This window comes from Amblyomma mixtum, chromosome 6 (assembly GCF_055824585.1).
Source record: "Amblyomma mixtum isolate Tamu chromosome 6, ASM5582458v1, whole genome shotgun sequence".
Taxonomy (NCBI): Eukaryota; Metazoa; Arthropoda; class Arachnida; order Ixodida; family Ixodidae; genus Amblyomma; species Amblyomma mixtum.
The window spans coordinates 53,644,761-53,660,522 of NC_143017.1; the positions used below are offsets into that span (position 1 = coordinate 53,644,761).

Consider the following 15,762-nt stretch of genomic DNA (forward strand, 5'->3'; position numbering starts at 1 on the left):
CATATCGTCGAGATAGCAAAGGCATGCCTACCATTTCATTCCCCGTAGCATGGTGTCGATTATGCGCTCAAACGTTGCAAGATCATTGCACAATCCGAAAGGCATCACATTGATCTCATAGAGATCATCGGTGGTAGCAAAGGCGGTCTTGTGCTTGTCGGATTCGTGCATGAGAATTTGCCAGTATCCCTAGTGGAGGTCGAGACTTGACAAATGTCCAGCTTCTTGGAGGCAGTCCAATGCGTCGTCGATGAGAGGCAGCGGGTAAAATTCTTTATGGGTTATCTTGTTAAGGGATCGATAATCCACGCAAAACCGAACTGAGCAATTTTTTTCCCCAATGAAAACAACAAGAGAAGACCAGGAGCTCGTGGATGGCCGGATGATGTTTCTCGCGAGCATGTCGGTAACCTGTTCGTCAATAATTTTGCATTCTGATGACAAAATGTTATACGGACGGATACGAATAATAGCAGAGCCATCCGCTTCCCTGCTATGGGTCGTGACAGCGGTCTGGCTTAAATTTGAGGTGCGAACATCAAAACAGTCCTTGTGCTTCAAAAGGACTGCTAGCAAGGCTGTAGACTGCTCAGATATAAGGTCAGTGCAAATGGCGGCGGCCAGCGCGGAGGAAGAGCGCAGGAGGGGGGTATCAGGTGATGGTGACGCACTGGAGAGCGTTTGGGGGGGGACAAGGTCCCCGTCAAAAAGAAAGCCAACAGTCGCACCTTTTGGTAGTAAAATGGGCTGGCTGGTAATGTTCAGAGCCGCGACAACCGCGCAACCGCAGGTGAAACAGGTGAAACAAGGTGCAAGAGCGATGCCGTCGGAGGTCCACCTTGGAGCTGGCATGACTAAGACATCACCATCGAGAGCGTAATCCAAGGTAACGATGGCGAACTCTTCCCGTCCAAGGTGTACCACAAAGTCAACGGCAGCGAGCACATGTGGAGGTGAACAGTCAGAAGCAGGGGCTAGCTCGGTGTCGTCAATGTGGATGAGGCGTTCGCGGCAAGAGATGTACAAGAAGTCCCAGCCAAAAATTAGCTGATGAACGCACGAGGACAGCACAACAAATTCGATATGGTGGCGCTGGTTATCGATGAAAAAACGCGCTGTACATTGCCCCGTGGGACTGATGAGAGTGCCATTAGTGCCACAGAGGGGGGATCGGTGTATGGAGTAGTCACTTTGCGCAGGCGTGAACAAAGTGTGGTATGTATGACGGAAGAAACGGCGCCCTTGTCGATGAGGACCCCAATGCACACACTTTCCATAATTACTCGCAACATGTTCGACGGACCGCTGGCAGGAATTGTACACTTCGTACATGAAGCAGCTTTCGCACAAAAAAAAAATATGCTTCTTTTAGTTTTCCGGGCTTGGAGCGAAGGCTGAAGAAGCGGGACGGAGCAGTGACGTTCGGCGGAAAAGCGAAGGGGAGCGGCGCCGAGTAGAATGAGATGGCAAAGAGGCGTCCTGTGATGGCGTAGGCGCGGCGGAAAGACGGGAAAAGGCTGACTACGGCACGGCATCAGGCGGACGCACATAGGCACGCTCGTAGGGAGCACAACCTCGTTGCTCGCTTTGCTGGCGCCTACGGCATAAGCGGGAAATGTGACCACGGATCCCGCAGTAGTAGCACACAGAACGAAAGGAGCGTCAGGGTTGGACAAAACGGGGCTTCTCATACCTCGTCACCGTGAGAGGTGGCTCAGTCACACTCATGGCCACTCGCACTCACATCCATTCACTCACACTCATGTCCACCCATACAACTCACTCACTCGCACTTACACTCATCTCCACTTACACTCACGTCCACTCATATTCACACACATTCATGACCACCCAACTCACATCCACTCACTCTCATTCATACTCACGTCCACTCACAACCATTCACTCGCACTCACACTCATCACCACCCACGCTCACATCCACTCACTCGCATTCACACTTACCTCTTGTCACACAACCACTCACTCACACTCACAGACATGAGTGCAAGTGTGAGTGAGGCGATATGAGTGCACTCATAAGTCAGTGTGCGCAGATCGTTCTTCAGTTTACGAGAAAGAAAAGCCATCGGTACCAGGGCTGAAGTGCAGGACGACCAGTTAAACCCCATGAAGCCGCATTCCCAGATAGCAGCTTGTGTTTTGCAATATCTGCGATTTGGCGGATTTTTGCGACCAAGCATAGACACCTTGATAGCTTACGTAATATCTCGATTATTGAATCATATACTAGGTGCCTCCAGTCAGTACCTTTTGCGACATGAATTTTAGTAACTAAATGCATCCCGTATCATAAAAGCTGTTGCCGTAATCTTTCCAGCTGATATTCCTGCACGAAATGTATTTGGAGTCAGTGACCGTTGTACTTCCATTGTATGATCTTTTGCTTGAACGCCGGATCGTGGTGATGGACCCACGTTTAGGCGCTAGGAACCACACCTGGTACAGTTGTTCCTAGTTACGCATTTAATCCACCATTAGCATTTTATTTGGAATCATGACCTCTTCTAACTGCCCGCATGTTCCTCGACTTAAGTGTGCTGTCCCTCTGCGCAGTCCTCGTCTTTGTGCCCTTCCTCAAAGAAAAATGCTACGTTGAACACGTTACTCCTGCAAATAAGTTTTTATGCGAAGCATATTACTCGCACAACCGAGCTCTTCCTTGCTGCGCCGCGTACGGCCGCGTAGCTACCACTTGACCTTCATCGGCGCACCACGTGATATGACGTCACAACAGCTGTGAAAGCTGGGGCCTCGTGCGCTCGCTTGCGGACGCGCAGCCTCCGCCGGCGGCCTAACTCCCGCTCCTACCGCTAGGAGATACTGACGTCACGCAAAAGGCGACGCACTCGTTGAGTCAGTTGAGCAGCGAGATGTCGGCCAGGGAGAGGGCGGCTCGCCAGACCGCAAAACTATGCTTCGCATCCTAGGCTTAACCATAAGCTAAGCCAGGCCATTTTTTGGATATACTTCTGTGAAATTCCTCTTAGAAGTTGGGGTTAAATAAAAGACAGCGTGATGACAAAATATGTTCTTTTTTTCAGGTTAGAACATTCGCGACATGTTCAAGCATCCTACAACACATAGGCGCAAACGGCGATGGTCGAAATCTTGATACACTCCACTTATGCCGAAAGAGGTATGATACGGGCTCGTTGCCTCACTCTCTGTCCCGTCTTGAAAAAGCGCTGCTATTTCTTTTCCCTCCACTTATGCCGCTTTTTCATATACACATAGACCGGTACGACGCACTGTCAAGTCAATTTTTATGGCATGTTACAGTTGAATCAAGGGCGTTTGTGAAGTTCTAGAGACGCATTCAGCCATTTGCGATGCTAAACGTGCTAAACACAAAAAATTGATGGACGAAGAATGTTTCTATTGCTAACCATACGTAACAATTCCAGGACACTCGAGACAATGATGAAACGTGACTATTTTCTACGGATCACTTCAGTACAGCGAGCGGATTTGCTTTGAAAATATTGAACCTTATCACGAAACGCTCGATATTTTTTCCTTGAAATGCACCATACACAGTACACTTTCAAAATGTCGAACGTTAGCATCAATTCTATCATTTCACGTCTCAGTTGAACTGTCACCGCAAGCGAAAAGAAGTCTTTATTACCATCATACGTGTAGGCGTACGGATCGTCCTGCCCACTCGTACAACGCTTGTCGGAGTACTGGATGTAGCATTGCGCCAGCAGGAGTACCTCGCCCAACATCAGGAACCTTATCCTGCGTAATAAAATGAACCAAGATGAAAAAAAAATCTCAGTCAATTTTGGTATTCAGGCCAAAAGCGGCTATGTGCGCAAGCGTGACGTCAATGGTCGGTTGGAGCTACGACTTACCACCTAATTACCGCCCCAACTTCCCCTTCCGTTTAACTACCGTGCAAGCATCATCCGAATCACGTTCTCCTCCTAACCGTTGGTGCTGATTCCTCTTAGGTTGGTGTGCTTAGGGGTGCTGCCACCTAATTAGCGGCCCGGCTCTAGCCTGATTACCACCGACTGCACCTTGGCAGGTGAGCCAGCCGGGGGGCAGGTTAGCAGCGGCACAAGGCAGGTGCTATGGTGGCAGGTGTTGCCATCGGTGGTCCTTGGGTTGCGACCCAGGTTGGTCTTCCCGGGCAGCCTCTCACGACTAAAACGACCAAATGGGCTGCCGCCTGACATGATAGGCAGGTAAGCAGCCTACCACAAAACCGGCTCTAGACACAGAAACACATAACGCCCAAATGGGGGGGGGGGGGGGGTCGTTAATTTAAGTGCGACCCCACTAGAAGAAGCTGAAGACAAAAGACACGGCAACTGAAGAAGGACCTAACATCTTTCTTTCGTAGTTTACCGTTGCACCTCACCGTCCTACCCCTTACCTGCACTGTTCGTCACGTAACGCATCAAAAATTCGAACAAACTGACATCTTTTGAGGAAACGAGGATGATGCAGCATATCTAGGGGTGCCTGGGGAAAGTAACAACTTCCTTTACAGCGATAGCTTTAAAAAAGTTCCTGCTTTGTTGAGAACTTTTTTCTGATGTAGAAGGCGTCGCTGTCACCATCCGTAGTGAGTCAGGGAAAAATTCTCCGGTCAACTTGTGGGTCGTAGATATTCTTATCCAGTTGAGAAAGGGAGTTGTCGCGCATTTTTAGCTATGGGTTATTCCCTTGTGATATACCAAATTGCGACCATCAAAAGTTTTGGATTCATACCCGACAATTCTGGGCAAAAGAATTTTTGAGCGGTAAACCGTTCTGGAAGGCAGTTTTTACATATAACGTAGCATATCACTATAAATATCGATATATATGCAGATCAAACGACGACAGTTTTGCATTTTTTTTTTCTATTAACGTTTCTCCTATCGCCAAAAGCGTTCTCCATTGGTTTTTTATGACAGTATTAACTGTTCGGTGCAAGTGATGGAAACACTTCAAAGTAAAGGTTTTGCTACATATCAAAAGAATCCACCATCACCTTCAATAGTTGCATAACAGTTTCTTATAATTTTGCAATTTTCATAATATTTTCTCCGAGAATGTTGGACATGTTAGGTTACCTAAAATAGTAGGAAATGGAGCAACTTTCGCTGAAGATAGTGTCGTTCAAGATGACTTCCCACTCTCTGAAGCAGGTCTGCGAAGATAGAATATCTTGGGCACGAGCCACTTCGTGTAGGTAGCACGTACGTAATTATGCAGCACGTCGAACAATTAAGTACTACGCATGACTTCATGCACTTCGTAGTTGAGAAACAACAATCTTTGTCAGCCCAGTGAGAAACGAACTCGTAGGCAAGTCCAAAACATTTCATACTGTTTACCTCGACATGATCAGTGAACGTCACTTTTTTCAGCGTTTTGTCTGGCCAGACCAACTCTGGTCACAACCTCCACTGTGGTAGTCACAGACGTTAAGTCCCAATATCTCATCCAACAATTAAGATATGTCGGTTTTGGCAGATCGCGCCCTCTCCTAAGACTCTTCATTCCGCGCTCCCATCTGCAAGCTTTCGTGCCCGATTCGCACTTGTAGTGACAGGGCAGAGCGCTCAAAATGCCCCTTGCACCACCTATAGTGGCTAGGCAGTCTGCAAGGAGGCTTCTAATAGGGGCGCCGTAGAAATCCGCCTCGCGGTCGCTTTCAAAAATACGCTCGGGACGGCAGTTGCCTTAGTCCATGCTTCGTTACGATGATGGCAGACGTTTGCGGCTGTAATAAATCGCTTTCTTTCTCCGATTCCCACTTATTTCTCCCTCTGTGAAACGCACCAGAAAATGTGCGCCTTAGTGAAAAGTGAGTACGTCCGTCATTCTACAGCCAGCACGGAGAACCCACTCCATATACACGCCAGATGTCACCCGAACGCGGGCCCAGACTTGGAGGCGGACGTGCGGGCGTGGAGCCCAGCTCCATTGGGTTTGCTTCAGGGACTCAGTGTTCATATACCATGAAACCATAACCCAATCGAGAAAGGGAGGACTAATTGAGTACCATTGTGTATACGTGTTTTTTTTTTAAATCCAGGGATGCATTAAACGGCTACGTTTTCACCTCTCCTTGTCGCCAGATTTTCGTCCGTCCGTTCATCCGTCCGTCCACAACACGAGAAAATGACTATCTTCAAGAGCGCCGCTATCACTGCCCTGTGCATGCAGACAGGATGGAGTTGATATAAACAGGAGCAAAAAAAAAGATTGAAAAACAAGGCTCTTTGTATAGCGTTTGCTGCAGTGGCAGATATGGTACTTACCAAAACATTATTGCTGCGTACCCGTGGTTCTAGTCCTGGAATGACCACGTGTCCCACTTTCGACACCGAGGGCACTGGCTCGAGAGAGAAGTCGCACTTTTGTCCGCCGTTTTTTCTCACACGTTCTCACGACTGCCTGGAACACAGTACAACGCCGTTTCCTCACCTTTGGGGATAGCTACCTAAACCACGCTCAAACGTCGAGAAGCACGGCAGCGTGACAATTTTGTTTTTTTTTTTTTATCTTTGAAAACTTCCAGAGGCGGCAGGTGCTGTGATAGCGGAGGGTGACCGAGGGAGTTGTAATTAATCGCTTCGCATTTATTCGTACGAACCGCACCACACTGTGGCTCGATATTTAGATGCAATTAAAGTAAATAAGCTTGTTTAAACGCGTGATGCTGAGTGCCACTTTTTTGTCACTGAGATTTTAATTGTTTGTCACGTCCTTGACGAAACATATTGCGTAAAAAGAAACAAAGAAAGCAATCATGACGCTCAATATGTACTGATTTCAGCAAAACTACACGTGGAGGAACATGAAATCGTCTCTTTAGGCTGGAAGCTTCCTGTTGGCTATTTCGACGAGTTACCTGCACTGGAGAGATTGCTTTGCCTGCAAGCTTCTCGAAAGCTCGTATATTTTGACGCGATGTAGGCAAAATTTGTTGGGCCACAGCGCCTAGAGTAACCGCTTTTTCTAAATACTGAAAACTGATATAGATATTACTTACGGTTCGCTATATGCCTGTAAATAATTAAGGAGACTAAAAGTAATAGTTAAAAAATTAACTATTCAATATTAGTTAACTATCCTGCTAGATAGCACCTCTTAGCTGTATTCTGATTTACTACACCGCTGACAATGCTATGCCAAAAAATGCGCTCTTGTAACTCAAAAAGCCTTTTTAAAAAATTGTGTAAAGTCTTGAGGGAAACGCCCTGTATATGTTTTTGCAGGCGATTACGAGTGATTTATGCAATCTAAATGCATAAAAGTTCGCGTGGTGCCAGGTGGTGTCAAACTTAACTAGTGGAGGAGGCAACTTTGATCATACAAAGTCAGTCTACCATTCTATGACGCCAACGCTACTATGAACAGGCTTAAAAAAAAGCGTCAAAAGTCTGGAACTTTCTTCTTCACTTTGCGGCTAATCCGAAAACACACAAAAAAAGCGCCGAAGTGAACGGCTCCAGACCAATTTCGGCCACCTGGAGTCCTTTAATTGGCACCGCCATTTCGAACATTATAGGACAAAAAATTTTGAAGACTGGAAAATTGTAAGTACTGGTTTGGTTTGGTTTATGGGGTTTAACGTCCCAAAGCGACTAAGGCTATGAGAGACGCCGTAGTGGAGGGCTCCGGAAATTTCGACCACCTGGGGTTCTTTAACGTGCACTAACATCGCACAGTACACGGGCCTCTAGAATTTCTCCTCCAAAGAAATTCCAGCCGCCGCGGCCGGGATCGAACCCGCGTCTTTTGTGTCAGCAGTCGAGCGCCATAAACACTGAGCCACCGCGGCGGGCGGAAAGGAAAACAGGGGCTTGTTAAGTTAAGGCATACATGAAGGAAGACAACACTCAACGTTTTCTTAATTTCAACAGACAAGTTTTCTTATTTGCGGTGTTCATGAACAGTAGATTAATGTGGTAATCATTTAAGGATAACTGATTAGAAAGGAGAAGAGAAAGAAAACAACCGCATGCAACAAGATAATGTCATCAATAAATCGGACATTACTAATACCCCTAGCGCTTACCACTACAATCCTCTGAACACATAATCAAAAATGTGGAGTTAATAGGCCAGAAGGTCGTGTTGATACCATTTATGATCGGTGTTCTATCACTTATGCTGTGTAGAACTATGCTTCCTGTAGACGTTTTTAACCCCTTTACATGTGCCTCCTCTAAGGCCTAGTCCGCGATCCCTGAATGACGGCTCATGTTCTGACTGAATCATATGCTTTCTCTTCGTAATCTCTATGGAAGCCAAATACAGGATCACACATCTACACATTTCCCTATGGCCTTAGTTGTGATGTAAATGAGGTCTTCGGACGAGTGCCCTATCCGAAAAACCTCTAGTACATGGTAAGTACAGCGCACGTTTAAGTAAAAGCAACACAAGGTAGCATTCAAGATAGTGTAGCACTTACCACAGCCCCATAAGTTTCATCCTGCTTCTGAAAGCCAGTTCGTCAGGTTGAAATTGCACTGAGTAAAAGTAGGTCCCAGTGAAAAAGAGGCGTTCCAGTTCTCTGGATGTCGCACAGACCGCAATCGAAGACACAATAGGGCCGCAGCGCGTAGCCTCTATCACGGCGCCTGTAGTCATGCTCTTGCTGACGACACTGCGGAAGATAAAATGTGAAAGGGGCTGGGAGATGATAAGCTCATCTAATTACACGAGTGCTCAGAGCACTCGGTGTTTCGTTTGATTACAAGAATATAAGCAAGATCACTGAAGGTGCGGTAGATAAAAAGTACGATCGCGTAATCTTACATTTTCCTATTTGTCTTTTTTTCTTGCTCTTTTTTTAGGCATTAATTGCCCTCTTTTTTTAAAACATGGGCAAAATTACTTCTAAGAGTACAATAACGCCCTTACTCGCGTAATGTAGCTGAACGAACTTATGCACCAGTCAACGTTTCTGAGGTCGGGTACAAATCAAGAACGAAGTGGCAAATTCTCCTGAAAGGAGGCCTTCTTGGCAATTGCGTCGACGGACTCTCATGACGTCGTGGTAGATCCAATTGGACCTCCTAGCACGACATCGCAGGAGCTCGCGGATAAAAGGTGGTCCACCGCGACTGATTCGGATTAACCACGGTCCACGACTCACAAAATGTTGTCAAGGTTACCGGTGTTTATGTTGTTGTTGTTGTTGTGACTGAGAGAAGGATGAAGAGGAAATTGCACGGGCCTGCTACTGGCTCGAGCCAAGCCACCACCGCTGCCACGTGCAGATAGAGGAGAGTTAAAAGATCAGAGGAAAGAGAAAAGGGAAAGAAAAGACGCGCGTCGCAGCAACAACTGCGTCCGCCGGAGCGGACGCTGCTCAAAAAGAAGCGGCCGAAGCCGCGCTCGCCGAAGCGAGAACAGATACTCCACCGGTGTTTAAAGTGTGCTCCTCTTACACTGTAATTCTGATAACCCCTAATACATGCGGGCATTTTAAAATTTTGGGGCACTGCAATTTATTTATTTATTTATTTATTTATTTATTTATTTATTTATTTATTTATTTATTTATTTATACTGCCTGCAGAGGCCAAGGCAGGAATTGCAGTTTTTCAAGTCCACATTTTTGTCAGGACCGAACTGTTGCATGTGAATACAACAAAAACGGACAAATTACGGACTCTGTGAACATTGGCAATACTTGCACGTAACTGACGGCACGTGATAAGGCAAAATGGTGTGAGAAACAAATATACACTCAGAAAAGGTACAGTGTACGATGTACCTTTTAAACATTACAAACTATATCTCGTTGTTACCATCGGATGTGAACAGTCTAGAAATTACACTGTAACCTTCATTTCTGCCTTCAGTTGAGAAGAAATGGTAATAAGGAAAGTAAAGACGCAGTAAGTGTCTCACTCATCGCTGGACTTCTCAACCGCACTGTGAGGGAATGAATGAAGGAGGGACTGAAAGAAACTGGTTTTGAAAATTAGTTTTGAGGAAAGGAAATGACGCAGTAACTGTCTCACATATCTCGGTGGACACCAGAACCGCGCCGTAAGGGAAGGGATAAAGGAGAGAGTGAAAGAGAGAGAGAGAGAGAGAGAGAGGTGCCGTAGTGGATGGATGGATGGATGGAAAACTTTATTAAGCAAGTGAGTTTGGACCGTACAAGATCTCAGGGCCACCGCACAGAGGTCGCCGGAACAATTTCGACCACTTGGGGATCTTTAACATGCACTGATATCGCACACCACACGTATGTCCTTTGTAACCTGCAATCGCAACTCCAGTCGTCCAGTGAGGCGTACGGGACGCGACGGGGACCCTCTGGGACTTTACTGGGCTGGTGTAGGTCTCTGCCATATAGGAAGGATACCGGCGTGTCGCCAGCGATTTCGTACGCTGCGAAATAATATGCAAACATTACACAGGGGAGCCACAAGTCCCAGTCACGCTGGTCGTGCGAGACAAAATGTGACAGGAACCCGGTCACGGTTTGTTTTAGTCGCTCCAACGCGCCGCTCCAAGCAGGATGGCTTGGTGTTGCCTGCTTCTTATTTATTTTTAAGCAGCTCGCATACTCTCCTTATTAGCTGCAAGAAGTTGGTTTCTTTAAGAGTTGACTTGGAGGTCCATGACGGAGCACGATCTGTTCGACAAAGGCTCGCGCAACCATGTCTGCCTTATGATATAGGATCGCCACCGCTTCCGCATATTGCGAAAGGGGACCTACAAATATTAGTATGTACCTGTTTGCGGAGGTCGTCGTGGGCAATGGGCCGACTATGTCTATACCTGCATGCTCGAAGGGAGACGAACCCTCAAAGACGTCCCAACTTGCGCTGCCAGGCGATCCTTGGGTATTTTTCTCTCTAGAGAGGAGTGGCGCAGTATTCCCTAATGTCCTGTCGCATGTCACTTCAGAAGCAGAACCGTTCCACCCGCTTGCATGCCAGAATGGCCGGCGTAGGGCGTATCGTGAAACGCGCGAAGAACCCTTTCTGTCCAACGCCTAAGTATAACGACCCTCTCCCAAATGGTTGGCTCTGGTCTCCCTTTCCTTGCAAACGCGTCCGCCGGCACAGGGCTCCGTCTTTGCTAATGAAGCAGCCTAATTGTTCCGGGTTAGATGACTTTCCCTCTTGGCTCTCAGTTATTCGCTTGAGGTCGGGGTCTTTGGGCTGCTTCTCTAACAACTGGGCCGAGTCAATTATGCGTTGGCTTGGCGGCTTAACGCGTCAGCGTTCTTGTGTGCTCTGCCTGACTTATCTTCGACTTCAAAAAGAATATCCTTGCAACTATAAATTCCATATAGCCAGCCGCAAGATGGTGTCCCTGCCACTTATCACCCATTTCAGAGGATCTGTGACTAGCTTGAACTGGCGGCCGTAAATGTAGCACCTGAAATGCTTAGAAGGGTTCTTTCGTAGGCCAGCTGGTGATACATATTTCAAGAAATGCTTCGACGCGGCAGGCAAGGACAAAACATAGAAAACACACCACAGAGCGCCACAGTACGCCCAGTCTACGTAGTCTAGACGTCTATATAAAGAGAATATGACTATACATAGATCAATGCCCAGGTGAAATTGCTTTATTGCCCAGACAACCGCGAGGCATTCCGCCCTCACCGTGGCTCCGTACTTCTGCTCTGTGGTGCTCAGCTGCCGACTAGCAAAAGCGACAGGATGTTCTCTACCCTCGACAGCCTGCGAAAGCACTGCACCAACCGCAAACTTTGACGCATCTGTGGCCATAACGAAGGGCAAATTAAAATCTGGCTGGCTAAACAGCGGTGCACTGTTGAGCTTTCTCTTCAACCCCAAAAGCATCCGCCGCATTCTTTGATTAGCGAAAAGCGACATTCTTGGCGGTTAAGGTGGTCAGCGGTTTAGCTAGCTTGGTGAATTCCTTTATGTGCTTTCGGTAGTAGCCAATCATGCCGAGAAACTGCCGGCGGACCTGACCGATACTACTTGGGGATGGAACATCAGAGATACATTTTAGTTCATCCGAGTCAGGCCGGACGCCTTCCGCTGAAACAAATTCTCCCGAGGTATTTAACCTCCTTTTTTTAGGAATTGGCACTTTGAAGGCTTAAGCTTGAGGCCCGCTTCTCGTCGACGCACCAAAACCTTTTCGATGTCGCCTAAATGACTCTCAAAGTTGTCACCGTATATCATTATGTCATCCATATACAGGAAGCACAACTTTCCCAGAAGGCTCGCCAGGATAGCATCAGTGGTCCTCTGCCAGATAGCAAGGCAGTTGACCAGGCCCATCGGCATCCTTTTCCTTTCATAGTGCCCTGAGATAGCATGAACGCCGTTTTCTCGCCATCTGCCGAGTCCATTGCTATCTGCCCAAATCCCGCCGCCAGATCCACTACCGTGAAGTACCTGGCACAGCCCAGCTGAGAATGCGTCTCCTCTATATTGAGGATGGGGTATGGGTCGATCCAAGTTACGGCATTGAGCTTGCGATAGTCCACTACTAGTCGGTAGGGACCATCTGACTTCTCCGCCAATAGGGCAGGAGCCCCCCCCCCCCCCCCCCATGACGACTTTGAGTGTGTTCGACTATGCCGCGATCAGTTGCATCCTTCACCTGCCGCTCCATCTCCTCGCGTTGGGATATGTAATTCGGTAAGCACGCTGGTAAACGGCCGCGGATGTGCCGGTTTCTATCCTATATTGTACAACGCCACAGTTCAGTTTAGTTTATTTTCCTTAAAGGCCCCTTTGTATCTGAGGTATTACATAAGCGGCGGAATTTTAATGAAATGAGCAAACAAAACAGCGAATATTATTTAGCACTTAAGGTGATCGGTTACATGTTCTTGAAAAGTGGGAAGATGAAGCGATGTTGACGATGTCACGGGGTAGGCCGTTCCAGTCCGTTGCTGCTCGAAAGAAAAATGAAGCAGAAAAGGTGGCAGTATGGAACGGCGGCCGGGTAACTTGTAGGGCATGACTGGTGCGGCGAGATTTGCGTGCTGCAGCTGTGATATACCGTGACCGATTGAGTGAAGAATGAAATAATTTGTGAGAAAGGGTGAGACTTACAATGCGACGACGGAACGAAAGAGGCGGTAGTCCTGATAATGCTTTCAATGAAGAAATGCTGACGGCATATGAGTATGAAGAGTGGATGAATCGAGTGGCACGATTTTGGACAGCTTCTAATGCATTAATTAAGTTTGGTGCGGGCTCCATATGGCACAGGCATATTCTAATTTTGGTCTGATAAGCGATTTATATGCGAGTAATTCTACGTGTAGAGTGGAAGGCGGAGATGGCGCTTGAGAAAACCGAGTGTTTTTTACGATGCTAAAATGATGTTGCCAATATGGGTGTGCCTAGATAAATCACAAGAGAAGGTGACTCCTAGATACTTATAAGATGATACTGATTCAATCGAGGTGTTAGAAATGGAATATTAGAAGCGATGCGGTCTGTGGCGACGAGAGAAGGATAAGAGTTTGCATTTATTAGGATTGAGGGACATCAGCCTGTTGTTACACCAATTAAGTACGCTGTTAAGGTCTGTCTGAAGGCTAAGTTGATCACGAGAGTTATTAATAGTGGGGTAAATAACACAGCCGTCAGCGAACATTCGAATACTGCAGGAAACGTGGTCAGGTAAGTCATTAATATATATTAAGAAGAGTAATGGACCGAGTACAGATCGTTGCGGAACGCCTAATGTAGCCGGGAGGCTGCTAGACAGGTGGCCGTTAGCAAATACTGATTGAGAACGATTAGTGAGAAACTGCTCAATCCATTGTAGTATGTTAGGATGTAAGTTCAGCTATGCAAGCATGACGGTGAGGAATTTTGTCAAAAGCTTTCGCAAATTCTAGAAAGATGTCATCAGTCTGTATGTTACGGTCAAGATTAGTGTGCAAGTCGTGAAGGAACACCGCTAATTGGGTTTCACAAGGCAGGCCCTTACGAAACCCATGTTGTGAAAAGTGGAAGAAATCGTTTGAGTCTAAGAAATTTATAATTTGAGTGTAGATGACATGTTCCATGGTTTTGCAGGGTGTACGCTAGTTAATGAAATGGGGCGATAAATCATGGGGGAGTCTCTGTGACCTGATTTGTAGACTGGAACAACCTTCCCCGTTTTCCAATCATCTGGAATGATCCCTAAAGAGAGCGACTGCGAAAAAATCAAAGATAAGTAGGCTGCACATGTTGATTTTATATTCTTCAGCAGTTTTGTATTAATCATGTCCATATCAGCTGATAATGCGAGTTTCATGTTATCAGTTATGGAAGCGATGCCATCTGCGAAGAATGTGATAGCTGGCATGATGGCTTCTGTGTTGAGCGATGGTAACTGTGAAGGCGTGTCGAATTCCTGCGCATTCATGGTCAGTAACCGCTTCGTGAAAGTCGTTAGTCAGTGTAATATTGTTACGTGCTTAGCACGCACGGGGATTCATTTACAGAGGGAATCTATAGAAGCAGGACGGCGACGAAGCCTACAAGCGACCTTCTGCACTTTCTCTTCCTTTTTTTTTACCGGTCAATCCTACTGTTGATCGTCTGCTTTTTCCGTCGATGTTCTGTGAAAGCGCGTGACAATATCATGACTGTGCTTAGGATTTAAAACCTGCTGGAATTGTCTAGGATTGCTGATTAGTAGCTTCGGTAAGTCAGGGTGATAAAATGAGCGCCGCCTTGCGCTACGGACTGCAAGTAAGTACGATTTCTCAGATGCGGGGTATTTTTCCCAAGCTGCTTGATTGTCAGTGCGTTTCGCTGTACGAAACAGGCGTTTGTTCTTGTTTTCTAGACGATTTAGATGCGTGGTAAACCATGGCTTATCGAGGTTATTTTGGAAAGTAACCCTGGGATAAACATATTAGACAGCATATTTCACTTATTTTTGAATATCAACCAGTTTTCGTGAACAGAGAGTGTCGAATGTGGATTGGTACTCTGAAAAAAAAACATGTTAAGGTCTTCATTTATTGTATCGTAATTCCCTTTATCGTAAAGATTTATTGTTTTTCTGAATGGGTGCTTCTGAGCGGGGGTAAATTAAAATAGAGCATGTAAGATTTCATGGTCGCTGATTTCTGGAAGGTAACTAATGGATGATAGGTACTCATGGTTATTAGTTAGTACTAGGTCAAGGGTGTTTGCGGTTGCATGCGTCACGCGAGCGGGTTCCGAGACTGAGTGAGGTTAAAATTTAAACAGACATAAATGAAGTTCTTGGACTCTGTATTGCATGTTAATGAAGAAGTGCCTAAACTCTGCCAATCAATGTCCGGATAATTGAAGTCCCCGAAAAGGAGAATGCGCGCATTTGGGCATATAACAATATGATTTATAGTATCGTTCAGATGTCGACAGAAGTTTGTGTTAGACTGCGGGGGCCTATAATAAACGCCAAGAAGCACCGTTACAGGGGGAGTGCGACAAATTAGCCACAATAATTCCATATCAGATGTGACGCGTGCAATAGAGCATGATATACCTCGGTGTACTGCAACAAGAACGCGGTCCCCCCCGAGAGTCTTTTCGATCGTTTCGGTAGACATTGAATTCGGGTAAGTCAGTTAAAATTTCAGCGTCGGACACGTTACTGTTCAACCAAGTTTCAGTTAATATAAGTATATTGCTCCTGGATGACAAAATTACGCTGAATATGAGTTCACGTTTTGGGAGGAAGCTGCGGATGTTAGTGAATATCACGGAAAACGAGAGAACATTAGAGGGTGTGGCGCGCTGGCGTTCATTGGCGCAGGGTGAAGGGACGATTG

At 46.5% G+C, this 15,762-nt stretch overlaps 1 protein-coding gene across 1 annotated transcript in view; it reads right to left on the reverse strand.

The window, feature by feature from the left end:
- Positions 1–8,578, reverse strand: part of LOC149339143 (uncharacterized) — a 31,243-nt gene extending 22,665 nt beyond the window's left edge. Inside the window, exons 1-3 of the mRNA XM_089550404.1 lie at positions 8,449–8,578; positions 6,287–6,422; positions 3,652–3,764 (exon numbers count right to left, since the gene is read on the reverse strand). Of these exons, the coding sequence (XP_089406530.1) occupies positions 3,652–3,764; positions 6,287–6,294 (121 nt within the window). The 5' untranslated portion in view covers positions 6,295–6,422; positions 8,449–8,578. The remainder of the gene's footprint in view (positions 1–3,651; positions 3,765–6,286; positions 6,423–8,448) is intronic.
- Between the last annotated feature and the right edge of the window lie 7,184 nt (positions 8,579–15,762).